At 36.8% G+C, this 18,561-nt stretch overlaps 1 protein-coding gene across 2 annotated transcripts in view; it reads left to right on the top strand.

Annotated features, from left to right (window-relative positions):
- MYCBP2 (MYC binding protein 2) overlaps nt 1-18,561 on the top strand; it is a 261,683-nt gene that overhangs the window by 102,481 nt on the left and 140,641 nt on the right. Inside the window, exons 19-23 of one of the 2 annotated variants that reach the window (XM_061133295.1) lie at nt 3,064-3,183; nt 4,254-4,335; nt 12,034-12,151; nt 17,454-17,658; nt 18,293-18,446. In XM_061133295.1, coding sequence (XP_060989278.1) covers nt 3,064-3,183; nt 4,254-4,335; nt 12,034-12,151; nt 17,454-17,658; nt 18,293-18,446 — 679 coding nt within the window. Of the gene's footprint in view, nt 1-3,063; nt 3,204-4,253; nt 4,336-12,033; nt 12,152-17,453; nt 17,659-18,292; nt 18,447-18,561 lie in introns of those variants that run through there. The other variant, XM_061133296.1, reaches the window with a different exon arrangement.

Genomic DNA, 18,561 nt, shown 5'->3' with positions numbered 1-18,561 from the left:
GATTTTCAGTGTTTAGCCAGAGATACTTAGCAAATTGTTGTTTACTACTGCTTTGCTGTTTTATGACTTTGTTCCAAGTACTCACTGTTCTGTTATACATTCAGCAATATGCATGCTTATAAGATTAGCCCAAAAGTATAGATTTAAATTAAAATTAAAGGTAGAGTCTTTTAGATACTGAATCTTCTTTCCTCTGTGTATGTACAGAAATAAGCATAAATAATGTATATATACATATCATACTTTAGAGACAAAACTTTACAGCTCTCAGAGTTTTAATATCACATGATATATGTATGAGCATATTCATGTTAGGGAAAAGATAGGTGTGCCTAAATGGCCAATTATAAGAATATTTAGGCCTAACTTTCCTAAAAATCTGAGGTTTATTTTATTTCTCCTCATTAATACTTTTCTGAATAATGAATTTGAGCAGGATTAATCTTGCTAAATTTCATTTGCTAATTTTTGAATTTGCGCTATACTCTTGACTGTTTAGGTATCTTTTTGCTTTGATAAACTTTTGTAAATTTCTAAATTAATAGAATTGTACTTATTTTTTTAACTGACATAAAATTCCAGATGCATATATAAATATTAAAACCTCTGTCACTGCTGCTGCTAGTGATCAAGAATTTCATCCCTATTTTTTTCTTATAATATTTCACCATCTATAATAATTGACAAATTATTTTTATAGATAAAAGTTTTGTTTAGGTTAACAAAATGTTTCTAGTATTATTTTTTATTTCTAAATGATTGTCATTACTACTCATTTAATAGCTGTGATTTTAATCAGTAAATTACTAGGCTTTTTCTCCCTCTTTCCCTGATGCTGTGTCTCTTTTGTGGGCTTTGTATCTCTATTTAATCTCTATATTCAAGAGAGAGGGCAAAATGCCAAATTGAAAGGTGAAAGCTTTAACTAGGCATCAATAGATTTATAGAAAGTGAAATTAAAGTGTAACATTGAATATAGTTAGGTCTGGCACAATTAAATGAACACAGTTTGTCTTCTATGATAAATCAGAGTTGGTTTTAATAATGAGATATTTTAACCAGTTGAGATAAAGCTGTAAAGTTTTTATGTATCCGTCATCTTATTTAAATAGTCTTTGGAAGAGGCTTACTACTTTATGGGTAGGCCCTTGTTTATACTTTACCATTCCACTGTCTTTCCATGATGAAGAGTCTTTGAACTAAAAGTATATTGCATTTTGGATAGAGTGAAACTAAATGTGATTTTTTTTTAATCCCATACTCAAGTACACATTCTTGCAGATTTAATTGGCAAACCTATATTAGATAATTTAGCAAAAGAGGAATCATTATTCTTTATCCTTTTATAGTAAAACCTCTCACTAATTCAGAACTATGATACTTCAGATGCAGTATTTGTGATTTTTTTTTGAGTAAAAATTCAAAATAACTTCTTCCTCTGAATTTTCAGGGCCATACTTTTAAGGGGAAACCTGTCTAAAATCACTAGCTTTTCAAACCAAGGGCTCAAGAAATGAAGGATTCCTTCAGCGTGCCTTCAGCCTCTGGGTCCAGCAATTAATTCTTGTATGTTAAAGGACTTTCATGTTTATGGTACATTTTTATGTAATATAGGCCTATTTTGAAGTATAGTGTAGGTAACCACATTTTATTTATTATAGCATTTAGTTTAATCTATAATCTGTACTGCTTGAAGGTAATAAAACTGAATTTTTATTTAAACGTTCTATAATTAAGACCTTTCCAGTAAGTCATATAGGCCATGTGTTATTCCGAATTAGTGAGGTTTTACTGTCCTAGTGTTGTAAAGAGTTTAAAGTTTTTTAAAATGCTAAAGTCATTTAGTTATAGAAATGGAACTTGTAATTTAGGCCAGTTTTGTCTTACCTTGGATATTACTAAAGATTAGAAATATTAGTAAGGAAAGTATACATGAACATAAAATGATATTATTCTGTTTAGTATTCTAAAATGGGTAGTGAAAATACAGAATTATCTTAAAATGTGTGTCTGTAGATCCACATGTGTATCTGCATGTTATACACATTTAACTTAGATTTACTATATCACAAAGCAATTAACTTAGGCTAGTTGACCTGAAATTCTTTTCAGATTTACATTTATTCCATGTGTAAGGAATTTGAATCTTGATGATACAGAAGTCACATTTTAGTTCATCTGTAGTATTAGACTGGGAAGGTTCAGCTAACCTTTCTTATTTACACATTCCAAAGAAAGTTGTTATGTTCTGGAATGTGTTTTTAAATTTTACAGTTAAAATGCTAAAATATTTAAAGTTAATGTAGAAACCACTGGGGAGGGAGGGTCTTAAAGCAAGTTTATGGTAGGCAATTTAAGAAGAAGGGCAGAAAGAAGGAATAAAAGCAGAGGGTTTGATTGAGAGTTGTGGTTGGGGGCCAGAAGAAAACCACAAAGCAGACTGGCTGAGGGTCACGGTGGGACAGATGAAATGACTGACAGGAAACCACTGAATTAGAGTAATTGGATAAAGCTGTTTGATCTTAATAAATTTTTAAAAGTTCAACTGAGTTTAGCAATACTGGTGGACAGAGTAGTCTTCCTAAGATGTGTTTGGGAAATCTAAGTGATTTGCAAGTCAGCTAGAATTTTTTTTTTTTTTTTTTAATGACTAGCACTAACAATATCACTAAATTTAAAACAGTTGTTAAATGACTCTGCATGCAGTTATTTTTTATACAAACTAAAATTTCCCATATAAACTTTTACGTGTAGAATTTTGTTATTTCTATAACTCAATGACCCCTTTACATCACGTAACTGATTAGATTAAAAGGCTTATCTGTAACCAGGCCTTATCTGTGTTTTTACTGATTTAGTAGTATTTTGCCAACAGAAGTTATTAGGTTATATTTTCAAAATTGGCTTCTTTGCAGGTAGATTCTTGATCTATCACTTCTAACAGCTGCAGATCCTTCTTGCTTGTTCCTTTTAACATTTTCTCTTGTTTTTCCATAGTAAACTGACTTAAAATTTTATTTTGAAGATGAGTCATGGCTTAATTACAAATTATAACACTTGCAGATGGAAGTGGAGAACGAGGAGAAAAGGATGCAAGCAAAATCACAACATACCCTCCAGGCTCCGTGCGATTTGACTGTGAGCTCCGGGCAGTACAAGTCAGCTGTGGATTTCACCACTCAGGTAGCAGCTGGAACTTTAGGGTATAACCGCATTTTTACAATTGTGTTGAATAGCTTGTTTGTTTAGTTTGGACAAATGTAGCCTGTTAACCATGTGTCAAAAGCTATAGCATCTCTCAAATTTATGAAAGCATATTTATTAGACAATCCTTTTTAATCTGTGTAATGATTGTCTAGAGATCTGACTTCTCATCTGTCTTCTGATGGACTGATTCTATAACTCAAGTCATGAAATTCCTGAAGATAATTTTAAACTATAATTCTCTGATTTTTTTATAAGCTGGTCACAAGCTTTGTTACTATTCAGTGGGAAATGTGCATCCACAAATTCCTTTATTGAGAGCTTTTTAAAACATAATTTTAAAACTATTTTGTACCAGTACAGTGTATTAATTTTATAAATAAAATTTTATCTGCTGTTAAATCATTTGCAAAAATCATACATCTTACTTCAGCTTTATTGTGCAATATCTATAAGAAAATATCACTTTTTAAATTAGAAAACTTTTTTTAAATGTTGAAAGTATTTCAGTTCCTACTAAATCATTGGCATTTGGGTTATATAGCTTAAGTTGTACTTTTCAACCTTTATAAAAATAAAAAATTCTTTCTTTGTTGTTCAGTATATTTCCTTATTTGGTAAGGCATTGACAGATATTAAAGTTGTGACAGACATACCGATGTTGTACATAATCATGCAGAGCTCAGACCCTCTACCTATATAATTATCCTAGATATGAGAGAACATTTTGTATGTAGTTACTCATTATAAAAAGACTTAACAGTTGACTCAGACCAATGTTTTATTAAATGTTAGTGTTATTAAATGGCATTTATAAGTTTAAAGTGTATGTTTTAAAAACATTATGCATTTTTATAACTTAGCAAAAATATTTTACAGAACTAAAATTATATTGTTTCTCATTAAATATAAATGTCTTTGCTCCTATTGCCTATTCTTAATGGCTCTACAGATTTTAAATAGTGAAACTTGAACTGCTTTCAATATAGTTGTGATAGAAATATAAAATGCATATAATGAAAAAATAAAGCTCTGAATTTTTATTTCAGTGGTTTTAATGGAAAATGGCGATGTCTACACATTTGGATATGGGCAACATGGGCAGCTCGGACATGGAGATGTCAATTCCAGGTACTTTAACATCTTTTGTGAAAGTGCTTTTTTTTTTCTTCCTTTCTATACTTTTTTCCTTTTTTCTTCCTAAATACACATTTCTACACTTGATATAGTATTTATACCACTGTTTTGGAAAGTGTGGCCCATAAATTATTGGTGGTTCTTGATATTGTGGTTGCATGCTTTTATGGGGACAAATGATTTTGTAGTTTTAGGAGAAAAGTTGATTTACATTTTATACATTTAAAGTAAGAGTGATTATGATTACCAGGAAATCATACTATATTCTTCAGAATTAATATCTTCTTAAAGGCTGTTCATGGCAATAGAAAAGACAGTGACTATCCCCAAATGGCATTTTAATAAATCAGCAAAGGATATATTAATATTCCTTGATGTTATCTATTTTAAAATTTTAGCCTAATATTAACATGATGTCATCAAAGTTTTTGAATAATGTTCAAACAAAATGGTCACTCAGAGAAACTGTTTTGACTTATCCAGAATAGTGAAGAACTAACTAATTATGGTAGAGACTATTGGACATATTTTAATATTCATTCTTCACTACCTCATTTGGTAATGAGGTTTTAGTTGATGACATGACCGTGAAACTAAAGGCTTCATTTTCCCGCCTTCACTGCAAGATGCGGCCGTGTGAACTACAGTGCTGTGTGCTGTTCTGGGTCACTGTTAAAGGGAAGCGGGGTACCCTTCCATTTCTCTGTCTCCCCTCCCTGCTTGCTGCCTGGAGTCCCTGCCGGTAGTGGGAGCTGGGGAAGTCATCACAGCAGTCATCAGCTGGAAACTGTCCTGAGGATGGCAGAGCCACAGGATAGAAACAGTCTGGGTCCCTGACACCATGGGACTTCTGCAGCAGCTCCTTATACTCGGGTGCTCACCTGAGACAGAAGTTCTGTTTGTTTAAGTCCTGGCTTATTGACTTTCATCCCAGCAGCTGAGTCCATATCTGCTTAATACAATGAGAGTGCTTTGGGTTAGACGTATGGAAAATTCATCTTTATTAGCTCAGGTCTTCCAAGAAGATCCTAAAGCAGGATTAGATGTACAAAGGGTTTATTGGTAGAAAACTTCTGTGAAAGGGAAGAGAACAGGAATCGGGCTGAGGTAGGTCTGACCCCTGCGAAAGGAAAGAGGGAAAGAGAATGGGACAGGAAGAGTTAGGTTACAGTGCAGTTCTGACTGAGTTTTAGCCAGGCCAGTGGGGTGTCCTCAAGCCTAGGTGACTTTTGGAAGAGTCCCACATTGGGTAGGAGGGCCAGCTTTCATCCTTCACAGTGCTCAGTCACAAGCTGGTAGGTTCCCAGGGGACGAATGGCCTCGTGGACCCAAAGAAACATGGCCTGAGTCTGTCAGTCACTTGTGCTCCCTGCAGCAGGTGGTCTCAGGACCTGAGTGGTCCCCATGTATGGCTGCCCCATCACTGACACCAGGTTTATTTCTAAGTCTGGGGAGATACAGGGCCGTTGCAGGCTAGACATGACTCACCAATCCAGTCTGCCACAGAACCTCCTTTCTTTTTGTCTCTCTGCTCTTGCCTAATTCTTCCATGTATTCATAAGATACCTGCCAGAATCAATTGGAAGTGTATGATTTCTCATTCACATACAGTGAGTCACTCCAGTCATTAAATAAAATCCAGAATTTTCACTTTATTCTGAAATGAATGCATTACTGTGGCAGGGATGATACCATTTACATAGTAAAGACCAGTGATCCTTAATCCTGGCTGCACAGTAGAGTTGCTTGGGGGACTTCAAAAATACCATGCCTGGGTTCTAAGTCTAGAATTTTTAAGAGGCCTGTGTGTAGAGGTGGGCATTGGGAGTGAGAGATGGTGGCCACAAGGGTTGGATAGAATGTTAGTATCAGTTTTTCCCTAAAAGCTCTCCACGCTCTAGTGTGCCTCCAGGATTAAGGAAATACTGTCCATCCTAGGGGGCAGGGTCACATCCATGTGCAATGCAGTGCACACAAAATGAGGATGAAAGGAATGTCCTTAGTTACTTTGATGAATGCTGTTACTAATGAGAAGAGATGATTGAGGTATCATTGAGTTCAGCTTCTCACTAAAAACACAAGTGAAGCATACATTTGATACTTGTTAAGACATTTATAAAACCAACACAATCTTAGTGACAAGTATTGTGCTTGGAAAGAGCAAAAAGTCTTTAACAGAATTACTTTACCAAATGTCACTGGATATGGCATTTATATATTGGGCATTGGATATCACAGAGTATCAGTGACTTTGCAGGGTTGAGCAGTTAGTGTTACAGGCTTTAGAAGGCAGCAGATATTTTGTTTCACAGGTTAATAACCATCACTTGTGCAGAGACTGAGACAGGGCTTGTAATTTGTGGGGAGAAGAATTTGGAAGCTTGTTGTTCTGTTTCTCACAGAAGACTCATGATGCAGAAGAGGATTTATTATTATTACCATCATCATCATCATTTTTGCGTTGTTACTTAGCTGGCAGTTATTTTGTGAGTCATGACATAACCTGGGAAAGGTGCTTTACAGTTAGACATGAGAGAGCAGTTAGTCCTGTGTGCAGCAAGGGGGCCACGTCTTCACAAATCAGACTTTGTACTTGGATGTCATTCCACAGAGAAGAGTTAGCAGATGGCTGTGTTTTCTGGTCTTGACTGAGTGGGAGGGAAGTAGTGAAAATCATATCTATGATTAAATTGCAACCCTCAGGTGACTGTGCTGTGTGAAGAATGAACAGAATAAGTTCAAGACTCTGCCACCCCACCTTGAGGTGTAATGGCTTTTGAAAGGGAAGGCCCTCACCTTGGCTTTTCAAATGAAGAGGGTACCTAAAAACATTGCCTCCTGGTCCTGATCATCACCCAACGAGCACCATACCTTGCCTTGCAGTGACTTGCTCAGGCGACACTATCATAGCAATATGCTAAGTATTTTTAATAGTTTGACTGTATCTTCATGAAGTAGGATAGCTTTTAATGTTGAAGTTTATGGCAACCCACTCCAGTACTCTTGCCTGGAAAATCCCATGGACAGGGTAGCCTGGTGGGCTACAGTCCATGGGATCACAGAGTCAGACACGACTGAGCGACTTCACTTCACTTCAAGGAGATTAAACTCTGGTGGGATTTGTCTTAACTGCCCAAAGTCGTTCTTTCCCAACATGTACATTTTCACTCCTGGTTCTGTTGATTGAGTTGTCACTGGAAGGCTGACTCCTTGTGCTGTGGGGAGTGTCAAGCCAGGGCATGCAATGAAATAATGCCTGCACGTTGTAGCTGGTGGATTAAACGAAAACCAGTCAAAAGCATCTGTGCTGTAAACATTCTAGTCACCCTGTTTGCCTGGATCTGTGTGGGGTTTGGAAGGCAGGAGTCAGGAACTTACAGATTCCAAAAGGACTTGACCATGTGTATGGAGGAACAGTCCCAAGAGGAACAAAGCCTCAATAGCATACCTATTAACTACCTTACCACAAAGCAAAACATTTATAAATATTTTGTTGAAATAGAGTTGGAAGGTTTTTTTTTTTAAGTTTCTTGTAATCAAGTGTTTTTAACCGAAATTTATTGTATAGCACACATTAGTAATGTGTGATGAATGTAAGATAAATATTGTAGTGTGCATGTGCTGAAGGTAGAAACACGTTACTGGAGTTCTCTTTACTTCATCAGGCCAGGATGGCTGAGCCTGATTTTGTCACTTGGTGCCTGTGTGACCTTGGCCAGATTAGTTAACTGTTTTTGTGGCTCAGGTTCTTCCTCTTAAATAGGAATAAATGTTTCTCTCAGAAGGTTGTTGTGAGAATTCAGGGAGATAATACGTGTTGTTTTCTTAGCACAAGCGCCTAGCTCGTAGTAAATGCTCAATAAATGTTGGCTGTCACTGTTGCTGCTTTTAAAAGGGATTGTCGAAACGCTTCTGAGGACTTGTATGCATTCATTCATGACTCAGCCTTCGTTTTTGTTTGTTTATATTCTTCAGTATGCTTCTAAATCTCTGAGTTACACATTCTTTTACAATTTTCAGTAAACTTAAACCTGGATGTTGGGAAAGAGACTGTATAGTTTAGATGCCTTTATTCTCCTTTTTTTTTTTTTTCAGTAGAATCTTGATACTTCTAATGTTTTTGAGTTTCATCTTTTTCTTGCTTTAATATCCTCCTTCTGTGTTAGTATGCTACACATCATGGTGTCTGGAACCATTTAGACAAGGTTCAGATCTTTGTTTCATCTGTTACCAACTATGTAACTGTAATTTACTAAGCCTTAGTTTAAATAATCCCATAGGATTGTTAAAGAATTAATATAGTGGCTACAGAATGCCTGGCATGCATACACATACACACATAATTTTTGTTTCCAGTTCTTCCTCTGTTTACCAAATAATTTAATAAATGGACTCTAGTATCATGAAAGAGTTTATTAGAAGAAATGCCACCAACTTTGGGAAAATCCTTTTTTAAAGCACATCAGATCTATACATAGAATTATTTTGATAATCATTGATATATTTTATATGAAAATGCTGCATAAACTGCAAACAGATCAACAGCCTCCTCTGTCCGTGAGATTTCCCAGGCAGGAATTCTGGAGTGGGTTGCCATTTCCTTCTCCAGGGGATCTTCCCAATCCGGGGATAGAACCTAAGTCTCCTGCACTGTAGGTGGTCTCCTGCATTAAAGGCAGATTCTTTACCGACAGCCACCAGGGAAGCCCTATAGTTCACCACACAATCCTTTGGCATGGTAATTGGTTATTGCCAAAGCTCATGGTACCTCAGATTTGAGAACCACTCAGTCTAGCCACACTATTGTGTCCTCAGGTAGAAACGACTACTCCTTGGAGGCAGAGCCATTCTGCTTTCCTTCCCTTTTGTTACTACACATCTTGCTGTTAGTCACCACCTTTCATTCTTTGAAAATGTAGTTTTCACAGTGTTTTCCCAGTCTGAGTCTTACCATGCTCCTGAATGGTCCCGTACAATATAGTCACCCTGATACCTTAGTTAGATCTAGTGAACCTTACTTCCACACTCACGGTGGTCATTCCAGGACCCACAATGGGTCTGGCATAGCTCTAACTCTGAATTTTTAATTTTAAACAATGCATAATCTGATGACAAATTTTTCTTTTGTTACTTAATATTGCTTTACTTGGTGTTTGACTATATCAGTACTTCATTCTCTGCAGTCCTCTACTTTTTTTTACTCTCTAGTATCACTTAACAACCCAAGTTTGAGATTGTCATTTATTTTCGTCACTCTTACCCTTACCAATATCCTCAGTTTTCTCACCCTCTTGATCTTGATGCTAAGGTGTGACAAAACTTCAAGCATGAATCAGTCTACTTATATTTTCTATGTCTAGCTTGGACTTCTGGAAGAAAAGGAAACCACTGTTCTTACACAGATTGTTATGATTTATAGATTAAGTCAGTCCTTCTACAGTAGGCAATGATCCCCTTGTTTTCTAGTTTTGAGCTATTTGATTTAAGCCCTTTTGAGAATGTGATGAAGGATATGGGCTGTCTCTTCAGAAAAACAGACATAAGGATATACACTTAAAAGTTGGCTTATAAAATTAAAAGGCTCACAAATTTCTTGAAGCTCACTCTTAGAATTCCTGTAAGTCATTTGGATCTGGGTTAAAAACTTCTAGTCTTAAGTTTCTTTTTCTTCCATTCACCATGATACCCTTTCCATAATCTTCAAATCTTCTCCTTACTCATTTCTTCTTGCTCTAAGCCCTTGACCTCTATTCCTATCACAGCAAAAATGAAAACATTAGATGGGAAATTCTTCAGCCCAGCGACTCTACAAAGCTGCCTGCATCCATCCTTCCTCTTTGCTCCTTCTTCATGTTACACTGAAGGAGGGCCTGCTCATGTCCCCACTCAGAGACCTCTCTGCCCTTTCCATGGGGCTCTCATTCTGTTTCTTGTCTCCCCTCTGAACTATATCCCCTCGTCTTTACTCTCTCTTTCAACTTATGCAAGTTCTTAGAAAGGACAGAGCTTCCCCTTCAGCTCTTTTTCCCTCTAGCTGTTGGTTCTCCTTTCTTTTCCCCTTTCCTGCTGAGATTTTTGAAGGGATTTTATATAGTCTCTGACCCCACTGTAAGTGCCTTCTTTGCTACATAGTGCCACGCCTACCTGCACCAAAGACTTCCTTCTTGCAAAATTGAGTGGTCGCTTGTGTCTGTCTCTGAGGCATTCGGTGTGTACAGTATTTCTCTGTTCTTGAAATGACTCTCTGCATATCACATTTTCCCAGAGTTCATTCTTTGTTATGTCCTAGATTTCTGTGAGCTAGCCTTCCTCTGTTCATACCTAAATTTTAGAAGAAACTTGCAATGAAAACTATCTCTTTTCTCTCCTTGTCTTCCTAGATCTTATTCTCATATCTTAAGTGAATGTTGCCACCATCTACCTGTTACTTAAGCAGAAAATCTTTTTCGCAGCCCCTATCAGCCATTTCCAGAGCCTAGTCAGGTCAGTTCCTTACAGAGCTGTCAAAATGTTCCTTTCAGTTCACACTGTTCCTAGTTCAGGTCTTCACCATAACTCATCTAGGTTATTGCAACATTTTCTTAATTAGGTTTCCAGCTGCTAACCTTGCCTCTTCCCAATTCATTTTTCATTGCAGCCTGAAGAACCATTTAAAAATATATTATGTGTAATTTAAAAAAATTTAAAATGTTACAATTACAGCACCTCAGAAACAGAGCTTCCCTATTATGTGTGGACTTTTTCTACAGTGATGATTATTCTTCTTCTTATACGTAATGATTACTGAAAGTGGTTAATAAATGATAAATAAGGTGATATAAGGGTGATTACAAGAACAGATATGACAGATCCAAGGATGCCATTTATCATAATAGTTACCATTTATTAATTACTGTGTATCAATCACTGAGCCAAGCACATGACATATATGAGCTTCTTTTTTGTACATAGGAACCCTATGGGGTAAACACTGTTTAGTTTTATCTCCATGTAAAAGAAGAGAAAACTGAAATACAAAAAGGATGAGTAACTTTTTGAGAGTCATGGTACGTTGCTGCTGCGTGGTGGAGCCGGGACTCACACCCCAGCAGTCCGCTTTAGGGCCCGAGCCTGCAGCCATTGCTGTGGTGCCTCATGATATGGTGTTCTAACTCGTGAGTTACTCTATGCCAGAATCTAAAATTAAAGTACAGTGGGAAAAGGTAGAAAAGAAGATGAAAAGTTCATTGACAATTCAGTGGGAAAAGGGTAGAAAGGAAGACAAAACTGTTTTGTGTGGTCCTTGGATTGTATTCTGGGTAAATCAGCACATGATTTTTCTTTCATTTAACAAATATTTGTAGAGCTATCTGACTTACCATTCACTTTATAAGTTAACTTTTTTTTTTCTTTTAAAACAAATGTAGGTATAATCTTTCAGAAAAAATTAAACATTCTTTTTCCATAGTTAGAGTAGTAAATTCAAGAAACCTTTTAATGAATCTCCTTCATGTCAGTGATCATGTCTTTCTCATCTTCGTGTACCTAATATGAAGACTGGAGACAGGCATAATATAATACCTAAGTAAGTGCTTGCTGAATATTCTTATTAGTGCCTTTTATCTCTTCTGTTTTTTTATTGCATTGTTTATTGATCTTTATTTCAGTTGGGTCTTGTGAGAAATTGACTAAATTTTTTTTTTTTTAACCTAGGGGATGTCCCACTCTTGTTCAAGCATTGCCAGGCCCTAGCACACAAGTTACCGCAGGCAGTAACCACACGGCAGCGCTTTTAATGGATGGACAGGTCTTCACATTCGGAAGCTTTTCTGTAAGGAACTTTTTAAGCATTGATAATATTGCATTGTACCATTGCCTTGCCATTTGTCTACATTAGTTATTTTTTCTGGTTTCAGTGAAATTCTGGTATTATTATTGCATATGCATATTTCCTGTCTCCACATCCAACGTACACAAAACCAGAAAGAACTTTGCTTTGAAATTAGTTTCTTCTCCAGTGTAGCTTTAGAATTTATTAAATTTAACAGCTGTGTTAGATTTGGACTGTTTTATTCCAGGTCAGAGTCTATTAAGCATTCAGTAGAGCTATTTCTGTCATTGAAACCTTCTTTCCCAACTAGTTTGTAAAGAATCATTTTTTTCTTAACTTGTGGAATTATTTCTATTTTAGAACTTTTTAAAGGCCTGGTTTTCATGTTAGATTTTTTAGAATTATAGTTTACTTTTTCCTCTTCCTCTCAACTTCTGTCTATTCGGCCTGTTTGTTTTGCTCTTTCTCTTTTTTCAAAACTAGAAAATAATCTGAGAATTTTGTATAGTTTGGGCATAGTAGAAATCAAGGAAAAGCTGAATAATACTGTCTGTGATATGGGTAACTATTCAGAACTCTATAACCTAAGTCTCTGGGATGCAGTTTGCAACTCTTGATTTTTTTTTTTTTTAAATGTAAATCTGAACTTTAAAAATCTGTTATTTGGAAATGATTTTAAGCTTACAGAAGGATTGTCAAAAATAAGAATAGTGCATAAAATGCCCATGTACTCTTGAGTCAGCTTCACCTATTGGTAGCGTTTTGACCTGTTTGATTTACTGTCTGTATGCCCATGCTCTCATTCCCTCTCACACACTCTGTATGTGTGTGTGTGTGTAAAACTTTTTTTTTCCTTGAGTCCTTTAAGAATAACTTGTATGCATCATGATCTTTTATTCCTAAATAGTTTTGTGTTCTGTCAGTTGATCTGGTAATTCCTTCTTGACACTTTTTTCCCCCTACAATCTAGGATCAGGCTTTGTATTTATTTCTCATGACTCTTTAGTCTCCTTTCATCTGTTAACATTTTCATACCTTTCCTGTGTTTATTATCACATTGCCGTTTTTGAAGAATGTGGTACTTTTTTTTTTTTTAACCCCAAGATGATGTTTCTCATTTTTTGTTTGTCTAATATTTCCTCATGCTTAGCTGCAGGTTGTGCATTCCAGACCAAAACACCATGTGAGCGATGCTGTGTCCTTCTCAGGGCATCACAGCCATCCGGGGGCACAGAAGGCCCACCCGCCCTTCACTGGTGATGGAAACTTTGATCACCTGCAGGATTTTGTTTGACGTCACTACTGCATAGTTAGAGTTTTTTCCCTGGAAACTAAGGATGAGTAACAGTGTCTTTGAATTGACACTGTTAAGTTTTAAGATACCTGCTTCCAAATGTCACTCTAGATTTAGAATCTATTGATTGCTCTTGCCTGAACCAGTCTTTACTATAATAGTTGCAAAAATGATGATTTCTCCAGCCATAGCACCCCCTCACATTCACCTGTCAGCCCTTTGGGTTTTAGTGTAAGCAGGAGTCTATTTAATATTTGTTTGTCATCTTATTTTCGGTATAGACACGCATATTTCTTTTTTATTCATTACTGTACTTAATTTATTATTTGAATGTTTAGATTGGCTCAGATTTCATGTGGGAGATCCTTCACGCTGGCTTCTGTGTTCTGATAACATGCCTCTTTGTTATTTTTTTTTTAGTACTCCTTTACTTCCTGGCATAACAAGTTGTTCCAGGCTTAACTGTTTGAGTCCTAGAATCAGCTATTTCTCTGAAAACCTAGGTTGCTTTTAGCAGGGAACAATACTGGACAGCAGCTGAGTACTAGGTGTATTCATTGCATCCCCGGTACTCATGTAGGTGCATTTATACATACATACATACGTGTATTTTAGAAGTCATAAGTCCACACTGGTACCTCCAGCCCATTCCCCTAAGATTCTTTCTTACCTTGTCCCATTTCATATTTATGTCCCTTCTTCTTCACTTAGTCCTAAAATATGTCTAAAATAGTTTTGTATTTGCTTTTCCCACACTGCTGTAAAAACAAACTCACTAAAAAGAGTTCAGGATTTGTCACTCTTGTTCCTGCCCGCCCCCGCTACCCCCCCACACCTTGTCTTACCCCAGGACTGAAGGTATGACAGTCAGTCCTGTGTTCATGAGGTACCGTGTTCTTAAGTTACTGTGTTCATAAGTTACTTGGTTCTTTCTCCCCACCCTCTTTCAGTGGGGTTATGTTATTCCTTTGGAATAGAGTTGGGTTCGTTTGTTTTCCTTTTCTATTTCTTTCCAGTTTATTTAATGTGGATGAAAGTAGGTAGAGCTAGTAGATTCTTTGTGAAAAGTGACGACAGTCAAGGATCACCTTCGTTTCCCTTGTTTCTGAAAACAGGACCTTTTACCTGGTCCATTTTGTCTCACCCTGTCCTGGGACAGGGGTTCATCTCCTTAGAGTGAGTAAGATCTGATCTCAGGGAGGGGGAGAAAAAGGGGTGACCTTTAGGCGTGGAGATAACTTGGCCTTGAACAATGAGTGAGGTCCCCAGGAATGCCCAAGGTATGGCAGAAAAGAGATGTATGAAAGGGAGTGTCGCTGTGTCAGATTCCTCTTCCCTCTTGTAACTGTCTTCCCAGCCGTTTCTAGGAGGTCATTGGTTTAACTGCTGACCTCTAGAGTGTCCTCCCAACTTGGAGCTCTTAGACTTCCATGGAGAGTGGTCTGTGATCCAGTGCACCATTTCAGAGGATCCTTCAGAGAAGGATCCCTTCTCGCACATCCTTAGATGTAGTTTTAGTTTTTGAATATGTAGAACTAACATGTTTCCACAAGTTAAGTTATGGAAAAATGGTGTTCTCACCCTAGTGTATTCCCTACCTCATCTCTAGCACCCTACTCACCACCCCTTCACACCATGCTTGTTGGTTATGAAGATCATTGTTTTCCAGTTTCTCCTTCCTGTGTTTATTATTTTAAAGATTAATAAATAAGCACACACACTATCTGTATCTGCATTGATGTATATAGTATGTGTATATGTATATACACACATATATGTAATTATTTCTCCATTTTTATTTTTCAAAGTGTAGCATTTTATATATGCTCTTATGTACATTGTCTTTTCACTTTACTGTATCTCCTGGAAGTCATTCCTTCTCAGTTCATAGAGATCTTCATAATTCATATTTTACATCTGCATAGCATATTGTGTGTGTGTGTGTGTGTGTGTGTGTGTGTGTATATATAGTAGTTTATTTAATCAATTTCTTATGCTTAGACAGTTAAGTACTTTCTAATATTTTGCAACAGCAGTGAATATTGTTAGAGGTATATCTCTGAGATAAATTTTTTGAAGATTGCCGGGTTGAAGGCTAACGCCTAGGTAATTTTGTGAGACAGTTTTCCCTCTGTTTTGTGTTCTCACCAGCAGTCCGTGAGAGTGCCTCTTTTTCCACAGCCTTGCCAGCAGAATGTGTTGTCTATCTTACCGTTTAATTTGTGTCAGCCTGATGGGTGAGAAATGACCCTGCATACTTTGAAGGCTTTTTCCTGTGACTGCTAGTGCTCAGAACCCTCAAGTTCTTGCCATATTTAACATTTTCACATCAAGGTTTGGGTTTTCCCCTTGGGGGGATTATTTTGTCAGCTCTTCTGTTCTCCTTCTGAAGCCTTTTGTGCCCTGAACTCCCCGCTCCGCATGCCCCCCGCCCCCGGCACCTCCTCTTCACCCCTGGCCCCGGGGCTTGTGGAGGCAGGTGGGTGAAGAAAACTTTAGTTTTTTCCTCTGGTTTCAGGTAACTTAAAAGTCATGAGATCCACTATTTCCTAATACTGCTGAAAGCTTGAATCACGTGTGATTTTCTTTGCTCTGTGTTGGTTTTTTGTTGTTTTGGAGGGAATGTGAATGCTAATACTTAGAATCAAACAGTCATGATTGTCCTCTAGCCCCAGAAGCCCTATGTGTGAACCTCTGGGTGTTTAAGCATGGCTTATGTATAACCACGTTTTGAATCCCATGGGGCTCTCCAGGCACCTGTCATATTTTTAGACTGCTTTTCTTTGAATTAGTTGGTTGATAGTAGGGGAATAGATATTTATTTCAGTAGTCAATGAAAAATATAATTTCTTTTCCTCCAAAAGTATAATAAATATCTCAACATGATGGACACATTTTTTATGCTGCTGTTGTTTTGTAAAAAATAAATGATAGACATTGAAAGAAGCTGAACATAAACAATGGCATTTCTTGGCTTCTTCTCTGGTTATGAACCTCTGTTCATTCTGCCCCGAGAGTGAAGCTCTATTGCTTTCGCAGTTTGTGGCTCTGTTTTCTTGGCGTTTTCTTGAAGGAGTGGTAGGACTCATTGGAAACCTGGTAGTTGGGAGAGAATTCAGCCACAGCGTTTGCAGTGCTCCAGGCTCCCTGGGTCTTTGGGGGGTTTTGCTGTGGTTTCTCATTCTCATTACTTGTAGTGAACCCTGGCTGTGGGCACTGCTTGCCATCCAGGGGGATTTGGAAAGGGTAATGCTAGCAGAGAGAGTGTGTGAGAGAGAGAGCTTCTGAGCTGGGAGTGGGTGAATGTTTACCAGTCCAACATTCACGTTCGTTTACAGCTACCAGCTTCGTAGTGAAAACCTTCCTGTTACTTTTAAAATTAAACTCTTCTCTAACCTATGGACAGCCATTCTTTTAAAGTGAGTTAAAAGTTACTTAAGACAGCATAATGATTCTGCTCTTTATCTTGAAACATGAATGAAGTAACTTACTAACACATGATCATGTGTGAAAAGATGTAATTTCCTAATTGTATTCACAGTTGCAGTATTCGCTATTTTTGATATTTTACCCAAATATTTTTAGACTCTCTTGAGTTCAATACTGACATTTTTGTTGGACTGTCAACTTAAAATATCAAAGTGGTTTTTTAAATGAACGATTTGTGTTACTACTTTGTAAATACATTGTATATTTATTATACATTTAGATGTTGAAGACAATACAGTACTTCAGGGAGATTCCTATTTCAACTTCATTATTATTTTTTAATATATTCTTTGTGGTTTGTTAAGGGGAGCATGCCTAAGAATAACAGAAATTGCTTCTTTATACAAGTTTGGTCCAAATTTCATGTGAATTTCATTTATTTAAAAAAAGAATCAGTCAACAATTGATGAAGAATACTGTCTCATAGAGCTATTTTTGTCTACTGTTCCCTTAACTTTATAGATTATTATAAATTATTTATTCGGTCATGTTGTTAATGTGATTTATTTAATCTTTTAGAAAGGACAGCTGGGTAGACCAATTCTGGATGTGCCATATTGGAATGCAAAACCAGCTCCCATGCCTAACATTGGATCAAAATACGGAAGAAAAGCTACCTGGATAGGCGCAAGTGGGGACCAGACTTTCTTACGAATTGATGAAGCACTTATTAATTCTCATGTGCTTGCTACATCAGAAATTTTTGCCAGTAAACACATTATAGGTAATATCACCCCCGCCTCCCAAATAAATCTCCCTCTGAAAGATCCCTGAAAGCACATGGTTCATCTTTCCCTATTATGACATGTTGTCCTGTAGCTTTTTGTGTTCTTTCTGTTTGAAGAAGTTTAAAAGAAGCTTTTAAGTGGCTGTGTTTATATGTATGTATGTGCTGAAAGAATGGGATTATTAGGAGACTAGTTTATAAACTAGAGAGTATTGGAAATATGAGCCTAATTGTATGGTATAAAACCTGTATTGGAAAGAGGAAGTTTTCTGTATTGGTTCTTGATAAATAAATGATAGAATTTCGCTATGAAAGATTATATAAATCAGACTTTAAAGTTTCATTGAGACCAAGGTGTCAATTTATACTTGTGTCTATGATATCATGAATAATTATAGGGTGGTCTAGTATGGAAATTAAGAGCATGTGTTGTGGATTTAGACATCCTGAGGTTTTAGTCCACATTCTGCTATTTAAAGGTTTTTGGTTACCTAATCCCTAAGTCTTAGTTCAGTTTCTTCATCTATTAAATGGAGATAGTAATAATACTTACCTTACAGGAAATGCTTATAGGTTGGGGGAATATAAAAAGGTAGTGCATCTTTAAAATACGTAATTTTTTTTCCCCAAGGCTTGGTACCTGCTTCTATATCAGAGCCTCCTCCATTTAAGTGTCTTCTGATAAATAAAGTGGATGGGAGTTGTAAAACTTTTAATGACTCTGAACAAGAGGACCTGCAAGGATTTGGTGTCTGTCTTGATCCTGTGTATGATGTCATTTGGAGGTAAGCTTCTCCATTTTTAAAACAGGGTAATAAATATGTTTTGATCAAATTGTACTTTCGTGGAATATGAAAGCCATGTACAGGCAGACTGTTCATTGATGAGAACTCTCGTGCA

Source organism: Dama dama, chromosome 30 (genome assembly GCF_033118175.1).
Source record: "Dama dama isolate Ldn47 chromosome 30, ASM3311817v1, whole genome shotgun sequence".
NCBI classification, from domain to species: Eukaryota; Metazoa; Chordata; class Mammalia; order Artiodactyla; family Cervidae; genus Dama; species Dama dama.
This window is presented reverse-complemented; position numbering and strand designations above follow the sequence as displayed.